Raw genomic sequence first — 19,404 nt, forward strand, 5'->3', positions numbered from 1 at the left:
ACACTAATTGACACAGAAAACATACAAAATGATGATTGAAATGATATTGATTAGAACACTAACTGAAAAAACTAGGATTATTCTCCCTCATCAGGAGGGAGATGACCATAAACTATAGAAATAAATCTATTCATGAGGCACTATATACTGTTTATTTCCACTTATTTACAAATTTAAATTATTTAAAATGTGTGTTATCAATTATTCATTCCATCATTATGATCTATAGTTGTTTTTTCCACAGTGTTCTAATCAAAATGTAGTAGTTGGACATATGGGGGTACTTGGATTTAGAAATGAGAGAAAGGGGGGACTTGAGCCAAAAAAGTTGCCGTATCAATATACCGACATTCTATCCGTGCACAGCGCCCCTATTTGGCCAGTTTAGGTCACGTGATAGGTCAGTCATTGGCCATTTCAGGTCACGTGACTAAGACTAAACCTAACCCTAACCCTAAAAAGTGTTACGATATTGAGCTATAACCTAAACCTAACCCTAACCCTGACCCGGGATTTCCACTGGATGCGTAACTGCTCCGTAACTGCTGCGGAACAGCAACGCAGCTGATTCTGATTTCCATTAAAGTCAATGTGTCAATTTCTACCGCATGGTAATCTGCTCCAGCACAGCACCGTCACAACTGCAGCATGCTGGAGCCCTCTGCAGCAAATACGCAGCACTTGTATTTTTGCTGGACGCTGGAGGTGTGCTGCAGCAATTTAACAAAAATAAACCTGTGCTGGACAGAAAGTAGTACATAGACAGAATGAAAATATCTGGATTATTTTCAAAATAAAATACTACATGTTCAAATTCGGACTCAGCAGAATAAAACCTGTCCGCTGATACCACATTTTCAAAAAAATTAACACTTTTCTTTCAGTAAAAAATTGTGCGTTTCGGCTCTAGCGGACGCAATTCGAACTCTACCCAAAAACCAAGCACATAATCAGACTCGGGGGGACCCATTGATATCACGGTTGGCCCAATCCGAGCACTTTTAAATTTGTATTTCACATATAAATATTGCATTTATCCATGGTTGAATCACACGATTACACACGAATTAACGGGATCTCCTGAGTCCTTGCTGCAACAGATGCGCAGTAAAACCAGAGGTGCTGGGGATTGCTGGACTGCAGATTGCGATGAAGTCACGGCAGCGGAGCAGTTTTGGTGTAGATACGCATCCAGTGGAAATCCAGGGTAATGCTGCGTTCACACCGAATGCGTCTTCTGCAGCACCAGACGCATCTGCTGCACGAAACGTACCGCAGGATCAAAAACTGTCCCCATTCGCATCATACGCACGTCTGAAGCAAAGCTCCGCCCACCAGCGACACATCCAACTCGGTGAGTTTCACTGCCTGCTGAAGCGAGGAGCTGCGCTCCCTTTTCTCCTCTCAAAAACATAAACCACCTGTGAAAAAAGCCGGTGTGATTAGCTACTAATGCTATCGTAGCTCAGTGCTGAGAACTTCTACCAGGTACTAACACCTCCTCGCTGATTCTCCTCCACGCCAAATCCTTGATAGTTCAGTCCCGGTCATAAAGGCCGTGTCATACAGCTCCAGGCGGTCACACACAGCTTCTACTGGTTGAATGAGTGAACAAACCGGTGTCAGTGTTTACCTTATCGTCAACAAAGAGTCTGATTGGCTTTCGTCATGCGAAACAGTCGCAGGAGTTCAATATTTTCAACTCTTGCGAATGTGCGGGTGTGTGGATATGCGTAAAATTAGCAGCGCGCTCGCACGGCCAACGCACTTGACGTGCGGATTGCACCGCACTGGAAAGATTTCGCATCTGGGACGCATCTATCCATTGACTTTGTATGTAATCTGGACGTACGGACATTTCGTGAAGCATCCGGTGTGAACGCAACATTAGACGTACTTGTACGTGTACTTCAGTAACCGTACCAATAGCAACGGGAGTTGTCGGGACGGCAAGCGTACAAATAGACACTTTCAAAAAAAGTTTGAGAACCACTGGTATATACTATATCTTGCTTGTTTATGGGTTCTGTGGCAATAAATGTGTTTAGTTTGAAAGCAGTTTTGCAAAAATAAAAAAAATTAAAAATTGTTCAAAGCTACACAAAGCCGCTTTTGGTGTAAGTCTATTTTGGAGTTGTAGCCCCCCCTAGAGAAAAATGCACCAGCCGCCACTGGCTTCCATACTAGGATCTATCAGTAGTCTTTACATCTCTGAGGATTCCTATAGGTTTGAGTCAGAAACTAAAGATGATATAATGAGCTTGTTCTGTCAGTGGGGTGTCTGTAGTCACTAGACATGTGTGTACGTGTGTGTGTAGTGTAGCTGTGGATCAACACTTCAGTGGAGCTAATTGATTCCACATTAGCGCACGCGGAGAGATACGAGTGGTGAGCACAGAGCTGGAGCTGCACAGGAGCAGAGAGGAGCACACACACCGACAGGTCTGACAGGAAACCACACACACTGCGACGGTTGAGAGAACGCGTTCACACAGTATGTTTGCTTCTGCAGGACCTCACTCACACTCACAGCTGTAAACATGACCGAACCACCGAAGCCGCGCAGCATGCTGCGTGAAGCGTCTCACCAGATCATCGCTGGTGGATCCGCTGGTGAGTTTCTATAACTTCTCATTCTTTATCACGTTTACGCAACACGAGGGTGGTTTACACTGTAACACGGTTACATGTTAGCATGGATTGGCGCCCTCCTGTGAAACTTTTCCACAGTGTGGTTGTACATGAAGATCCAGTGTTAGCAGCCAAAGGTTAGCGGCTGGAAGTAGGCTACAAGATAGTTCTCCTCACTGTCAGACGCAACACGACTTTTCCTGAAAGCTGTTTGGCGCATGCGCACTACGACATAGTGGCAACTTTTTTTTTTTTTTTTTTTTCTCTCCTCTTTCTTTTCTATGGGAGCCCGTTTCCGCCACTAAAAAAAATGACCAAGGAAAGTCATAATTATGAGATAGAAAGTCATAATTATGAGATAGAAAGTCATAATTATGAGTTAGTAAAGTCATAATTATGAGATAGAAATTCATAATTATGAAATAGGAAGTCATAATTATGAGTTAGTAAAGTCATAATTATGAAATAGAAAGTCATAATTATGAGATAGAAAGTCATAATTATGAGTTAGTAAAGTCATAATTATGAAATAGAAAGTCATAATTATGAGAAAAAAAATTCATAATTATGAGATACTTAAACACATTTACAGCAGCTTGTTCATGTGGTGAGCTGACACTGAGAGATGGCTGATAAGACTATCACAGACTACTTTAGACGAGGCTTTACAAATGATGAAATACTTTGTTTGTTAGCAAATTCACATAGAAATATGCTGAGTAAACGCAACCTTGAAAAGATACTAAGCAAAAAGAGGCTCTGGTGTCGAAAGGATGAAACTGATGTGGCTGAAGTAGCTCAGTTTATTGAACAACAAATGGAGATTTCTGGTCAGTGTCATGGGTACAGATGGATGTACCAAAAATGTTTCTATCTCATAATTATGACTTTACTAACTCATAATTATGACTTTTTCTCATAATTATGACTTTGTAACTCATAATTATGACTTTCCTTGGTGATTTTTAATTTTTTTTTAGTGGCAGAAACGGGCTTCCATACTTTTCTTTCGTCTTCTGGTACAAGAAAAGTTTGTGACTGACGTTTGTATTCTTTTTCACATTTATGAATTAAAATACAGCCATTTAAACTGTCTGTATATTATCACATATAAATAGTAAGTGAAGGTAACCTTAAATATCCTGTCTGTCATATACACATATGGGTGATATTAGGTCTAGGCGATATGCCTGAAAAATCTAGCGTTTAAGTGTTTAATATCAGTCGACATTGATCATTTTTTAAAAATTATTATTATTATTTAACCTATTCAAAATAAGGACCAGAAAAAAGGTCCAATTTATATACTTTCATTTTAAATTTAATATTTAACATTTAAAAAATAGGTCAACAAAAACTATGGAAAAAATCCTAAAGAATCTCAATTAAAAACAATAAACTGTTCAATGTACAAATATAGACATTAAATAAATGCTTAATCAATCAAAATGTGCAACACATTTTGTGAATAGTAAATCAGTGCACACCTGAAATTAACAAAATATTATGGGGGAAATTTTGGCATTTAGTTAGTCATCTATAATGAAATTCTGTTTTGAAAAGCAAAAATAACTTAAATTGTGTATTTGACTGCTTAATATAAACCACTGCCTGATCTACGGTTCTGAGTCGGGGGTTGTTCAGTGAATTTATCGAACATTCTATTGCACATATCTTTTTTAATTGATATTGATTACTAGAGATGTCCCGATACAACTTTTTCACTTCCGATATGATACCGATATTTCAGCCTTGCATATCGGCCGATACCGATATTGATCCGATATGATATCAGCACAAATCATACATACTTTTATTACTTGTTTTGTAGTGTGGAATGTTAGAAAAAGGCTTGATCAAGTGATGTTACTCAAACAGAGAACAATAGTCAGCAGCAGTAGGTTACTTTACTGGAGTGTGAACCACAGTCACTTATGGATAGAAGTGCTGGAGCAGAAAATTTTAATCGGAAAGCTTATATCGGTGATTTTAGATGCAGGCCGATAAAATCTAATATTCGTTTTCTGGCTGATATCGGATCGAGACACCTCTATTGATTACATCTCTATTGTAATATGTATTGTTATCGTTTTATCGCCCAGGCTTAGGTGATATATATTTATATATTGATCTACTTATCAATCTATAGATCAGTAGTTTTATAGTACAGAAATGACAAAGAACAAAAAGCAAAGCAAAGGCAGTTCTAAATAAAAACAAAATGAGCAAAATTCAAAGTGTCATGGAGCCACTTTTATTATATTGGAGCCTCATGGTGTTAACGTGGACATAAAAAATATCATTGAAAGCATAAATATATAGAATATAATCTCCTTAAAAACATACAGAAGTGGTGAATCCCATTAAGATAAAATATACTGTTATGGTTTCCTTCTGTAAAATACATATATGTATATTTCATCAAGATTAGGCCTGACCTCTGTTTTTCTCCATTTTAGCAACATTATCTTGCCTTTTCTCTGAAAATGTGTCAATATCTTAAAAACTCATGATATTCACAGTCTCTGCATCAGCATGTTGAATATCAAAATTGTTTATTACGTGTCACGCAGCCGTGTACCGCTTAAAGTACTGCATATAATGGTACATTTTCAATACTTGTTGGGTGAAATGAATCCTTATTGGGGGCTGCCTCGTACACAGAGCAGGACAATCTATTGATACTTTAATACTTCAGTGAAAGTACAGATACTTCATTTCAAAAACTACAAGTAGCTCAGTCAAAATGTTACTGAAGTGAAAATACTGAAGTATTTGCATAAAAAAATGCTATTAATAATACTATTAAGCACTGAAAGTAATTAAGTGTCCAATCCAAAGTCTCCATAACATACATGTTTATTATTAATGGGGAACATGACACCAAAAGTCATGTTGATGCTAAGTGCTTTACTTTGTTTTATTCTTTTAATAAAATTTGAATGTAATGTTAGTCAAGTGAATTCACCCAGAATATAACTTTATTATTATACATGTGTAATATTAGCCTCCTGCTAGCAGGAGGATGTTGTGATTCTTCACTCGGAGATAATTTCCACGTTCTGTCCCTTTTCTCAGAGTATTCCAGAACAACTGTGGCTACAGATGTATCTTAAATCTACCAATATAACTTCACTAACTGTAGTATTGTTAATAAACAATGTTTGCTGTTACGGGCCTTCAGTTTCATGAAAACAACCCATATCATTATTATTAGAGCCTATACAAAGAAGAGATTTGGAGAACTTTGATTGGGTTTGGGGATGATGGCTCCATATCACTCCAAATAATCGAAATGATGATGAAGACAATAGACCTCCAACTAGGCCAGATGGAGAGTGGCTGGATTTGGTTTCCCCCTTGAATATTCAAAGATCAAACGTAACCCTCTGCGTTGGTATTTGCGTCCCCTGCTGTCAACACAGCCGTGAATGTTAAAACAGCACATTTTCCTTTTTAACAGGAAGTGTAGGGGATGAAAATAAAGAATGATTGGGATTGATTTATTTATTTTTTGGTTGTATTGCCTGAGACAAAATGTGCTTTATTCATCTCTTTAGAAAAAAAAATGTCATATGAGAAGACCCATGATGGAGGTAAAACAATTTAAACTCAAACACATGTAGAGCTGTTTAAGGTAGCAGCAGTGCGAGTACCAGTAATTAGCTTGGATTCTTACAAATACTGCATGTAACGTGTCTAAACGTGCCAGGAAACGCACCTCTGTCCCAATAGCCTGACATGTGCGAATATTGCATCATTTTTCAGGCATGTTTCAGACCTGTTTGCTTTGACACAAGCAGAGAAAATACACAGAACAAAGGACGCTGATGAGTGGGTGTTCTGTTCTACTTCAGTGTCCTACAAACTGTACTGTTGTGCTTTCAGCACTTTTTTATACATGTGGTAGTTGCCATCTATTCTGGATCATATATATTGTTAAGTTATATGAACACATTGTATGAAAGTGTGTAACTATTAGGAATAAACTATTAGGAATAAAGATGATTTGCCCAAGTTGCTCTGCGATTTGAAAAGCAAAGTTCATGAATGAGTTGATGAATGATTACAGTAGACTGGACTTACACCCTTTGGACCTGAGGAGGAGGGGAAGCTATAAATTAATTTGATTCTACAGCTTCAGATGGAACTCCAAAACAATGTGACAGCAACAAAACTGTAGACTTGCAACAATCTTATTTAGCAATGGTCTGGGATTCATTTTTTTTTTTTCCAAATTATTTGTATTACCTTTTTCCAAGGGTTTTATACAAAACATTTATCATTCACATATATACATTGAATGAAAACTGAGACAAAAAGAAAGACCAAGCAAAACAGAAAAAACAACAGAAGGAAAAAAAAAAATAATAATAATAATACAATCCTGCACAGATTTGAAGTATAAAATAAATAATTATGTCAAATTAAGTGTTAGGAGGTCCATCCAAATTTACATATCATTATAATAATTAATAAAGGGTTGCCAAATTGAGTAAAACATTTGTTCTTTTTTCCTTAAAGAATATTTAATTTTTTCCAATTGTAAATGTTGCATTACATCTCTGAGAAGGTGTTGATGAGTCGGAGGGATTTTATTTCTCCAATTTAGTAAAATTAGACGACACAAAACAACACAAAAAATAAAACATTACTTTGCGAACTGTTCAAATGTATATCTGTAGGTACAACACCAAATAATGACATTACTGGATCGGCTGGAAGTTTAACATTGAAAATGACTGACATAGTCTCAATTATTTTATACCAGTAGAGGGTGATATATGGACAGTTCCAAAATGTGTGTGACAATGAAGCAGGGGCATAGCTACAACGTTCACAAGAGGGATCCACTCCCGGAAACATCCTGGACAGTCTTTGTTTGGAAAAGTGCAGGCGATGTAGGATTTTAAACTGCAGCGGATCATGTCTGATACACACTGAAGAGGAGTGGATCTTTTTTTGAGCTGGGATTCATTTTTCACATATATGTTGAGTTGGGATATATTTTTTGTGTTTTTGTTTGTAAGTGGATGTTTAGTTGTTGTAATGGTACAATGAGTTCAAGTCTTGGTGGTTTTTCATTTGAGATTTTGTTTAATTTTTGTGCTTAAATTTAAGCGTAATTCACGCCCCATTAAGGTTCCCTCATTTTTATCTTATGGGTCATGGATTTCTGTTGTTAGGGCAGAGAGATTGAGTAGTCTGTCTCTGTGCTTCTGTTTCCACTTTTTTCCCCCCCAATTGCCTCTCTCCACTACTTAAAGGGGATATATCATGCTAAATCCACTTTTTGTTGTATATTTGAGTGTTTAGAAGTACAGAAAAGTTCAAATTAATCTCTTCAGGTGCTCCGTTGATATCTTTATATTCTGTTTCGGTCATATTTTTCAATCTGTTTCGATTTTTTGATTCTCTGTTACGTTTTTTGAACAATGATGTCACAAATTAGTACATCGACTCCAGGTCCAACACTTCGAGCAATCCGCCATTTTTTTTTCTCGCTTTTATTTTGTAGTCCAAGCTCAAGGATACTGAACTTACGAGAGGATAAGTCAAAATGTTGGGTTGTTGGATGTAGTAACCTACACGCTTCATTACACCGTCTCCCAGCATCACAACCTTTTCAAAGTGCCTGGTTGAGTTTTATTTTTCACGGAAATGTACCAACATCTGTGGGTAAGGTCATTTTTGTGTGTGCGAAGCACTTCAAGGATGACTGCTTCGCCAGTATAAAGAAGGATTTGCCGAAAGACTTTGTCTGATTGAGGGTTCAATTCCTTCTATCTTTGGAGACGACGAACAGAGCACTTTGGTAAGCTGTAAATAACGCTAAAAAGTGTGATGATAAGACGTCCCTGTCATTGTTTTGTTAGCATTAGCAGTTGCACCGTCTTCATATGTTAGCGCTGTGTGCTCGTTTTAGATCCTTGATGATATGGCCTACGTGATTTAATTTAAGTCTAAAGTTTTCATTAGTCATTTCATTTTGCCGTTTTTGTCTCCGAAATACTGTATTATGTATAATGCATTTCATGACGTTAGCTTGGCGCTAGCGTTAGCTCGGTGCTTGTGTTAGCTCACTTGTTAGGGTTCTGCAGGTTCATCATCTTCATTTTCAACTCGCTTCGCCGGGTCCGACTCTGGCTCAAACATGTAAGGCTGGATGGACAAGTCTTCCGTTTTGTAAATAACGTGTGAATAAACATTTTCTGCACTGCTAGACAATCGTATCTCTTCTATCAAACTACAAAAATGGCCGAACAGGGTGGAGTTGAACAGAGTGTCACCTCTGCAACCTGGAGAGGGGGCGGGGTATGAAGTGTCTCATTTGCATTTAAAGAGACCGCACCAAAACGAGTTGCTCTCAGAAGCACATCAGAAAAGGGTAGAAAAGGGGCCTGTGGAGCTATAATAATGAGAAATTCAGACCCAAGCATTGCAGTTCCGCTTTATATAGACCACAACTGTATGATGTAAAAAGGAAGGATTTAAATGTATGATTTGGCTCCTTTAAAAAGTGTTTGAACACGGAATGTGTGCTGTTGCATTGTCATTGCTTTGTCTTCCCTGCCCTGGTCAGGCTGCGTCTTTGTGTTTATTAGTCATTTTTTGCAAATTCACAACAAATCAACCATATTATGTGCTATAGATTTCCAACTTTCACCGAAATATAACCCCAAATACTAACAAAACTTTTGTACATTTGAACCTGTTGCCTTTATTAAGTCCATCACTCTGTTTTGTTTTTTCCCCTCAAAAAACTGTAAACCATATTAAACTTATCTCTTCCCACAATTTTTGCTCAATTGACACCAAACTTGCTGCAGCGTATCTTTGCTTTGGGCTTTCCACGCAGCTGCTGGAATGGCCTTACCGCCAAATCTAAAATGCATGCTAAATAAAGCCATTTGACTAAAGTGATCCTTACTGAACACAGATTTTTGGTTTATCAAAATTTGAAACTACCAGTGACGTGCCATCAGGGTAGGCAAGGTAGGCAGTGCCTACCCAAGGGTGAATTGATATTTTGATTATTTGTTTTAATAATAATTTATTATTATTAATTTTTTAAATTATCATATAATTTAAATTATTTATTTTTCCATTTCCAATAGCCTACAGTACCTATAAGTTTGAAAGTGTCCGCATTTTGTCCAAATTACTAAACAGCGCTATTTCCTGGAACAGCTGCACAGTCTTTCTTTTTTTTTTTCACTCCGCTGTAAGGCAGAGGGAGGCCACGCCCCCTCTCAAAGGCACGTTGCTCTTCTGCCTCCGTTCCCATTGCGTGATTTTACGTGTTTGCGCATGCGCAGTCAGGTCGCCAAGATGACAACCATTTACGTGCCAAGGCAGTGTAGAGAGCTGCCTTTGCACATAACCGCGCTATGCTAAATGCTATACGTGCGTTCACAGTGCATTCGTGAATTGATATCACGTGACCGCTGCTGCTACGTCCTCTAGCGAGTGGGTGGGATAACACTACAGTCATGATGACAGCGCTAGAGATGATAGAGAAACTTTTTTTGAGAAAAAACGACAGCTTTTAAAAGATGGAGACCAACACCTGAGTTACCAGAGCTTCAGCAAAGGTAAGATCAGAACATTGTTGGTACTTTCTACGGTGAATGGAACAAAAGGAAGGTTTGCCTTGGTGATGCTCCTCACTGAGGCTGTTCTAAGTTGTTGTTGTCATTTTCTCCGTGTTTCTGTGTTTCCAACACAAACAATAGATGTGCTGTCGTGTCACATGAGATACATGTTGTTGGGAGAGTATGGAGGCTATATTAAATAGTTTGTTTGTTTCTTTAATGGTGTTTATGATGTTGATTTTGTTAGATGGCTAAATGCTTGTTCATGTGGATCTTGTTGGGTTTTTTCTTTCTTATTTTGAATTTTATATTTTGATAAGCGCATTGAGATGACTTTGTTGTAAATTGCTTTATACAAATAAAATTGATTTGAATTGAATTAACACTTGCCAGCTGAAACATATGAAATTGTCATTGGTGGTCTCGATTTGCAACGTGCCTACCCAACCCTAGTGGTTACGGCACGTCACTGGAAACTACAATGCATCAAAATCTCAAAAATCTCAACGGTAATGTAATAATAAATTTGAAAGTTCTTGCTAAATATACATTCAATGTTGTTTTTTTTATTTTAATTACAGCATTTTGGAGTCAAGATAGATAATGTTAGGAAAATATCAAAATTTTATCTCAAACTCAATTTTGTACAGAAATCTAATATAAACAATTCGAGTCAATGCAAAAATAGCATTTTAAAAATCAGTTTTCCACATTTGAGCCAATAAATCATTGCTAGAAAGAAATAACCAACATCTTCATGCTGTCTTTATGCAATATGTATTTTTTTGGCAGCTGTTTGAAATCTGCCTTTAAATGCTAACAGCTGCTGTCTTGGTTTGCCTAAAATTGCCTGACCATTGCTGCCCAGCATCTATAATTATCTATTTGCATTTGGAGAACAGTTTTTCTGCCTGTTTCAAAAAGCAGATTGTTGTTCCATCTTGGATTTCTTAAGTCCATAATGAGTGAAGCATACTATTTTATTTACAAATATATATATATATATATATAACTCTTCATTTAGTGCTGCAAGTACTACGGCCAGATAATCCAATCTGACACAGATTGTCGAGGGTTAGCTGGAAAGAGTTTGTCTGATTGGGATCAAATGTGTTCTTAGTTGAGACGACAGTGTAAGAAATGCAGAATAAATTCTTGTGATCATCACATCGAGCTTGTCTCCTCTCTTTTGCATTTAAAAACACCAAAAATCTTGATAGTGACTTTGATTTTCTGATCCCAATCACATGAGTGCTAGGCTCACCCATCCTTGAGTCTTTATCATTGGAGTGTTGTTTTGGAAATGGAGTGAAGCAGGGATGTGTGCTTGCTCCCACGCTCTTTGGCATCTTCTTTTCATTGCTGCTGTCACACGCATTCAAATTATCTGACTATGGCGTTTACCTGCACACAAGAAGTGACAGGAAGCTTTTCAACCTTGCACGTCTTTGGGCAAGGACCAAAGTGCGAAAAGTCCTGATCAGAGAGATGCTCTTCACATGATGCTGCTCTGTCTTCACCATCAGAGAAAGCACTGCAGAGGCTGATCAACTGCTTTTCCGAAGCATGCAATGACTTTGGCTTGACTATAAGGCTCAATAAGACCAAGATCATGGGACAAGATGTACTCAGCATTCCAAGGATCTCCATTGGAAATCACACCCTACAAGTTGTTGAGAACTTTATATATCTTGGCTCAACAATATCCAGCATTGTTTCTCTTGATGCTGAGCTTAACATCCACATTGGCAAGGCATCAACAATGATGGCGAGGTTCTCCAAGCGCACCTGGGAGAACACACCCCTAACCATCAACTCAAAGATGAAAATCTATCAAGCCTGTGTTCTCAGTACTCTACCTTTTGGCAGCATGTCATGGACTTCATATGCACGCCAAGAGCGCTGTGTGAACTCTTACCATCTACCCTGCCTGAGGTGGATTCTGGGAATCAAATGGCAGGATCACATCCCAAATAAGGATGTTCTCAAGAAAACAGGAATGATGACAATCTTTGCTCTCCTCACACGACGACGACTTGGTCATGTAAGCTGAATAGATGACACCCGTATTTCAAAAGACATCCTGCACGGAGAGCTTGCTTCTAAAACCAGGGCTGTTGGAAGACCTGTGCTCCGCTAAAAAGTTGTCTGCAAGTGGGATATGAAGGCCAGTGACATCAACCCGTCAAACTGGAAAGCCTCTTCAGCTGACCAGGAAAAATGGAGGCAGCTAGTGAAGGCGGGCATACGGCAGAGTGACCAGAAGAGAGTACAGCAGTGGGTGGAAAAGCGAAAATGCAGAAAAAAACATTAACACCAGCATTGAATCAACCTCCTAATGTGACATTTCTATGCAACATCTGCAATAAGGCATGCCTTTCCAGAATTGGCTTATACAGCCATAGCAGGCGTTGCACCATTATAAACTGACAAACACACAAGCCCAATAACCTATTTTCTCTCGAGACAAACAGATGCCAGCGTTTTTTTAACTCAGCTATGCCAAGAGCATCCCACAAAACAGTGAAAGTGAACTGCTTGTTTCAGCAGACAAGTATTTCTAAGATAAGAACTTCACTGTCAAACGCGGAAGTTAAGATGATCATTAACTTGAACTTTATTTCTTCCTGCTTAGACCACTGTAAGAGCCTCTTTACTTGTGCGAGCCAGAAAGAACATCCTCACCTCCAGGCTGTTCAGAGCACAGCTTTTAAAAGAGTTAAAAGAGTAAAAGAGTCAACATAATACGGCTTTAGCAGAATCACTCAGGCTCCGACTCATCTCAGGACTCATTTATACGTGTTGGTGCTCACTTTCAGAGATTTAAATGGTCAAGCCCTAGCTTGTATTTCCATGCTGTTGTAACTTGTATAACTCTACATGTTCTCTTTGATCTTCCAGTTATTGCCTGTTACTCGTTCCATTTAACCACTATTTAAGCCGTCTCCCCCAGACTGTGGAATGTGTCGCCACCTTTGCTGTGCTTTTAAAATTATGTCAAGTCAACCCTTAAAAATTGGCTAAAGACCTTGCTGTTGAGACAAAGTTGTAGTTTCTGAAACTTTTTTAGATATTCCCCACTTTGAACAAAGGGAATCCAAAACCTGTCTGACCTGATGTGAAAAAGTAATTGCCCCCAGAACTTAATAGCTGGCTGTGTCCCCCTTTGCAGCAATAACTAAAATCAAGCATTTTCAATAAGTAATGACAAGTCTTTTACATCGCTGTCCAATAATTTTGGCTCGCTCTTCTTTGCAGAATGGTTTTTAACTTGGACATATTTTAGGTTTTTAAGCATCAACTGCCTGTTTAGGGTCACAATACTAGATGTAATTCTGGACTTTTACCTGGCCACTCTAAAAACATCAGTTGGTTTTATTTGAAACATTCAGAGGTGAATTTGCTTGTAGGTTTTGGTTTGTTGTCCTGCTGCACAACTCAAGAACGCTTGAAGTTTAGGCACAAATTGATGGCTAGACATTCAGGTTCAGGATTTTGTGGTAGATGGCACAATTCATTGTTTTATGATAAGTCACATTACTGGTGACTTGAAACATTATTATTACATGAATAAATCAAAACCAAAAAATGGATGTTACATGCACATGATATGTGGAACCAGAGGTGGTGTAATGAATTTACTGGTGCTCCTCGTTTCTTGTGATCAACTTCCGTGTGTTGACGGCTGCCGTCAGCGGTAATTATAAAGTGCGAAATAAACATTTATTTACATATGATGGCACCGCGGATGGTTGCCTCGGTACTGCGCTCTCTCGTAGTTGTTGTGTTTTTCTTTATTTTTGTAGTTTATTGCTCCCCTTCTCTGGTCTCTTTCACCAGAGAAGAACTATTACAAGTTGGACAGTCCTCTGCTGATCTTTTTTCACCGGTTCTCATTGAACCAGAAAGTTATGCGGAGATTCTCACCGGAGGAGCAGCAGCTCTCTATGGAATTTGCAGGAGATGCCGCAGACGCAGACGGGGTAAACGAGCAGGCGCGCTCGTAAAACTGAGGCAGCGGGGATTACGCACTGCGCTCCCATCCATTCACCTGGCGAATGTCCGCTCTCTGGCAAATAAAATGGATGAACTGCTGCTCCTAAACACTAGAAACTCGGACTTTTGCAGATCCGCCGCCCTGTGTTTTACTGAAACCTGGCTCAGTGAACTCATCCCGGACAGCTCTCTACATCTACCAGACTTTCAGCTCCTCAGAGCGGACCACGTAAAAGAGCTCTGTGGGAAGACGAGGGGCGGCGGAATATGCTTTTACATTAACCAAGGTTGGTGTACAGATGTCACAGTGTTGAAGCAGACGTGTAGCCCTAATCTGGAGAGTTTTTTTATAAACTGTAAACCGTTTTATTCTCCGCGGGAGTTCTCCTCGTTTGTTATGGTCGGTGTTTACATCCCACCTCAGGCTTGTGTAACAGAGGCGTTACAGCACCTGGCTGACCAGATAGCAGACGTGGAGAAACAACACCCAGACTCTTTGCTAATCATTCTCGGGGATTTTAACAGAGCAAATCTAACCCACGAACTCCCAAAATACAGACAGCATATAAAGTGCCCCACCAGGGGTGCTAACACACTGGACCACTGCTACACTGCAATAAAGGATTCATATCACTCTGTTCCCCGTGCAGCTTTGGGGCTCTCTGATCACTGTCTGATTCATCTCATCCCCACCTACAGGCATAAGTTTAAATCTGCTAAACCTGTAGTAAGGACTGTAAAGAAATGGACAGAGGAGTCAAAGCAGGAGTTACAGGACTGCTTCGACTGCACTGATTGGAGTGTTTTTGAAGCTGCATCAGACAACCTAGATGAACTGACTGACACTGTGACATCTTACATCAGCTTCTGTGAGGACATGTGTGTGCAGACCAAGACTTTCTGCACATACAACAACAACAAACCCTGGTTCACACCTCAACTCAGGATGCTGCGTCAGGCTAAGGAGGAAGCCTACAGGAGTGGGGACTGGGTCCTGTTTAAGCAGGCCAAGTACACTCTATCTAGGGAGATCAAAGTAGCCAAGAGGTGCTACACTGAGAAGCTAAAACAAAGCTTCTCAAACAAAGTCCCTTCAGAAGTGTGGAAAGGCCTGCGTGAAGTCACCAACTACAGGAAACCCTCGCCCCACCCTGCAGGTAACAAAAGACTGGCTGAAGACCCGAATAGCTTTTACTGCAGGTTTTCTCACCCACCCCCCAGCTCATTAGCATCAGCCCATCACCTGGACTCTGCCCTTCCTGCTCCCCCCACCCCCCCCCCCCCCCCTACCTCACCCTCTGACCCCCCACCTACCCTGAAGATCAATGAAACAGATGTGTGCCAGCTATTCAAGAGACAAAAGATCAAAAAGGCTCCAGGACCAGACGGAGTATCTCCCTCCTGCCTGAAAGCCTGTGCTGAGCAGCTGGCCCCCATCTTCACACGGATCTTCAATACATCACTGGAGCTGTGTGAAGTACCATCCTGCTTCAAAAGCTCCAGCATCATCCCAGTCCCAAAGAAACCTGCCATCACAGGACTTAATGACTATCGACCCATTGCCCTGACCTCCGTAGTCATGAAGTCCTTTGAGAGGCTGGTACTGAGCCATCTGAAGGACATCACAGGACCCCTGCTGGACCCCCTGCAGTTTGCCTATCGGGCAAACAGGTCTGTCGAGGATGCAGTCAACATGGGACTGAACTACATTCTCCATCACCTCGACTCCCCAGGGACCTACGCTAGGATCCTGTTTGTGGATTTCAGCTCTGCGTTCAACACCATCATCCCGGACATCCTTCACCAGAAACTCACCCAGCTCACAGTGCCGGCCTCCACCTGTCAGTGGATCACCAACTTCCTGACTGACAGGAAGCAGCAAGTAAGGCTGGGAAGCATCACATCCAGCACCCGGTCACTCAGCACTGGCGCCCCTCAGGGGTGTGTTCTCTCCCCACTGCTATTCTCCCTCTACACCAATGACTGCACCTCAGGGGACTCCTCTGTGAAACTCCTGAAGTTTGCAGACGACACCACCATCATCGGTCTCATCAGGGATGGGGACGAGTCTGCCTTCAGACGGGAGGTGGAACAGCTGGCTCTCTGGTGCAGTCAGAACCACCTGGAACTGAACCCACTCAAGACTGTGGAGATGACAGTGGACTTCAGGAGAAACCCCCCCCCACTCACCCCCCTTACCATTCTGAATAGCAAAGTGGCTACCGTGGACTCCTTCAGGTTCCTGGGATCCACAATCTCACAGGACCTGAAGTGGTCCTCCCACATAGACACAACCAGGAAAAAGGCACAGCAGAGGATGTACTTCCTGCGTCAGCTGAGGAAGTTCAACCTGCCCCAGGAGCTGCTGATAATGTTCTACACCTCCATCATTCAGTCTGTTCTGTGCACCTCCATCACTGTCTGGTTTGGATCCACAACCAAACTAGACAGACACAGACTACAAAGGATAGTCAGGACTGCAGAAAAGATCATTGGTGTTGATCTGCCCTCCATCCAAGACTTATACCTGTCCAGGGTCAGGAAACGGGCAGGTAGCATCACTGCAGACCCCTCACACCCTGCACACAATCTGTTTAAACTCCTCCCCTCAGGCAGACGCTACAGATCACTGTACGCCAAAACTTCCCGCCATAAAAACAGTTTCTTCCCTCAGGCTGTCACTCTGATCAACACTAAACAGTCAAAGAGTGTCGGACCTGTTTCTGTTACTGTGATATAACCTGGAACTAAGCATATCAACCCTGGAACAACCTTGTCACTGTGAATGTTCATGGACATAATTTTTTCATTTAAATGTTCACCTATTTGCACTACTCATCAATGCACTACTGCACTATTATCTAATTATTATTATTATTTTATTCTTATTTTATTCATTATTATTATTATTATTATTATTATTATTACTATTATTATTATCTTGTTATTTTTATTTAGTTTGCACATATTAGTCTAACTACTCTTATATTTATGTTTATACTTCTTTTTTCTTTTTATTTTTCTTTATTTTATTTATTTTTCTTTATTCTAGTTGATTGTTATTATTTAATGTTATACTACCTGAGAGAGCACAGGTCACCAAAAGAAATTCCTCGTGTGTATTCATTCACCCCTGGCCAATAAAGTTGATTCTGATTCTGATTCTGATTAACTGCCCTCAAAAAAGCTGTAATTGTTTTTGCAAACGTGTCAAATCGTAGAAATCTATTTTTCCTCACACCAGCTTCACAGTTGATAGTCTGTCACCAGTTTATTTGGGTGGTATTTGGATCATAATACAGCAAAACAAAAGAAAAACGTGAGCAGCTTTTTACGAGCTAAAACATCCACACACTGAATGAAAACATGAGCAGGACTAGAAAACTGCTTAAATAAATCCTTAATAGTCCTATTGTGTGTGGAGACCTGGTACCGGACCAGGGAGGTGCAGCGGACTTCAGTTCTTGCTCTAATTTCCCCGTAAATATCCAAATATTACACAAACAGAACAAGTTTAATAAAAACAAAACAAAAACCCACAAAAAACAGAAAAATCCTGCTTACCAGGTTTTTGGTTTTTCTGTATTTGTTTTTTGGTTTTAATTCAGTAAAACAAAATAACCACACTGTTTGTGTTATTTTGATTTGGTTTTAAAATGGAATAACCAAAGAACAAAGGATACACAGAGATGCATATTTGCATTGGATTAGTATTATCACAGGACCTCGGAGTTCAGCAAAGTATAGCAGGTAATTTGCGGGGAAATTTTTACTTAACAAATTACTGACATTGCCGATTCGCATGGGATTAACATCACAGACATTCTCCGCAATAATTGCAAATCGCATGTGGTCCCTTGGTAAAACTAATCCCGTGCGAGTAGGGCTTTTGTGAGATATTAAAATTGGTTTGATATGAAACATTTAAGTGTGATAAATATGCAGCGTAATTAGGAATCGAGAAGGGGCAAATACTTTTCACTGTGCTGTATATACATATATGAGGGTACAGGTATTTATGTATGTGCATGTATTTGTATTATACATTTGCATGTATGTATGTGTGTGTAAATGTCAATGATATGATGTAAATATGTGTGTGTGTGTGTGTGTGTATTAGGGCTTGGCGATATGGGTGGAAAGTGTATCAAGATATACAGTAGGTTTTTCACATCAGTTGATATTGACAATTATTGATTCACCTATTCAAAATAAGGACCCCGAGATAAACAGCCCAAATTTCAACACTTTTATTTTAAATGTAATCTTCAACATTTGAAGAGGTCAACATAACTATGGAAAGAAATTTAACATTTTGTCATTTTATTTGAATTTTTTTTCATTGTGCAAATATAGACATTATGTGCTCTAGTCTCCCATTTGCGGAAGTTTAAAAAGCCGCGCAGCGGCGCTGTTTTTGTCTGTGTGCTATTTCCCCCCTGTACTTAAGTCAGTCGCTGCGCACCTTCATCCCAGTTACGCACTGTGGGTGGAGCAGCCCTAAAATGTGGGCGTTCCCATTCAAATCTGGCTTTACGCACATTCTCCGGTGTGCGTAAATCCTTTTCATGTTATGAGCTTCTAACCCTGGAATAAGTGCAGCGCGCCGATTAGGTGAAACGTTATATTGCTCTAGAAATATGGACTTAATTACATTTGAAGCCACACGGACTCTTGCCTCACGTAGCAGCAGCTGTGATCACTCAACTGCTGCTGCGCGGTTAATCAAAACTCTGACGGACGCAGACTTTTGTCCATGTTGGTCACAGTGATTCAACTACTTTCATACTATGTCCAACGTAAAGTCACAGTTTGATACACTACAGAGTGCAACAAGCTGTCATATGCGATGAGGATGGACCAGAAACTGTTCCCACATTTTAATGAGGCTCAGGTCGCTTTAAACTATTTATATTTAAAACTGTGTATTATGGAAGCCAATAGTTCTGTTTCACTGCAAACATCCCTCTGTATTAAAGCAGGACGCTCAGCGCCCGCGTTAATTACTCATATCTCCAGCGCATCTAACTTGGTCACGCTTTACAGCAATGATGATGGTGATGATGATGAAGATGATGATGGTTTTATCTGTAACTCAGTCACACTGCAATAATCTGATCAAATCAGCCTGTTTCATTGTTTATCAATGAAGGCGTTTCAAATTAAAAGTGAACTTTATCAT

At 39.9% G+C, this 19,404-nt stretch overlaps 1 protein-coding gene across 2 annotated transcripts in view; it reads left to right on the plus strand.

Moving 5' to 3' along the window:
* The first annotated feature begins 2,199 nt into the window (after positions 1-2,199).
* The window catches only part of slc25a21 (solute carrier family 25 member 21), a 126,987-nt gene continuing 109,782 nt past the window's right edge, over positions 2,200-19,404 (plus strand). The window contains exons 1-2 of one of the 2 annotated variants that reach the window (XM_028438562.1): positions 2,200-2,442; positions 2,513-2,613. In XM_028438562.1, the coding sequence (XP_028294363.1) occupies positions 2,541-2,613 (73 nt within the window). In that variant the 5' untranslated portion in view covers positions 2,200-2,442; positions 2,513-2,540. The other variant, XM_028438563.1, reaches the window with a different exon arrangement.

Source organism: Gouania willdenowi, chromosome 22 (genome assembly GCF_900634775.1).
Source record: "Gouania willdenowi chromosome 22, fGouWil2.1, whole genome shotgun sequence".
NCBI classification, from domain to species: domain Eukaryota; kingdom Metazoa; phylum Chordata; class Actinopteri; order Blenniiformes; family Gobiesocidae; genus Gouania; species Gouania willdenowi.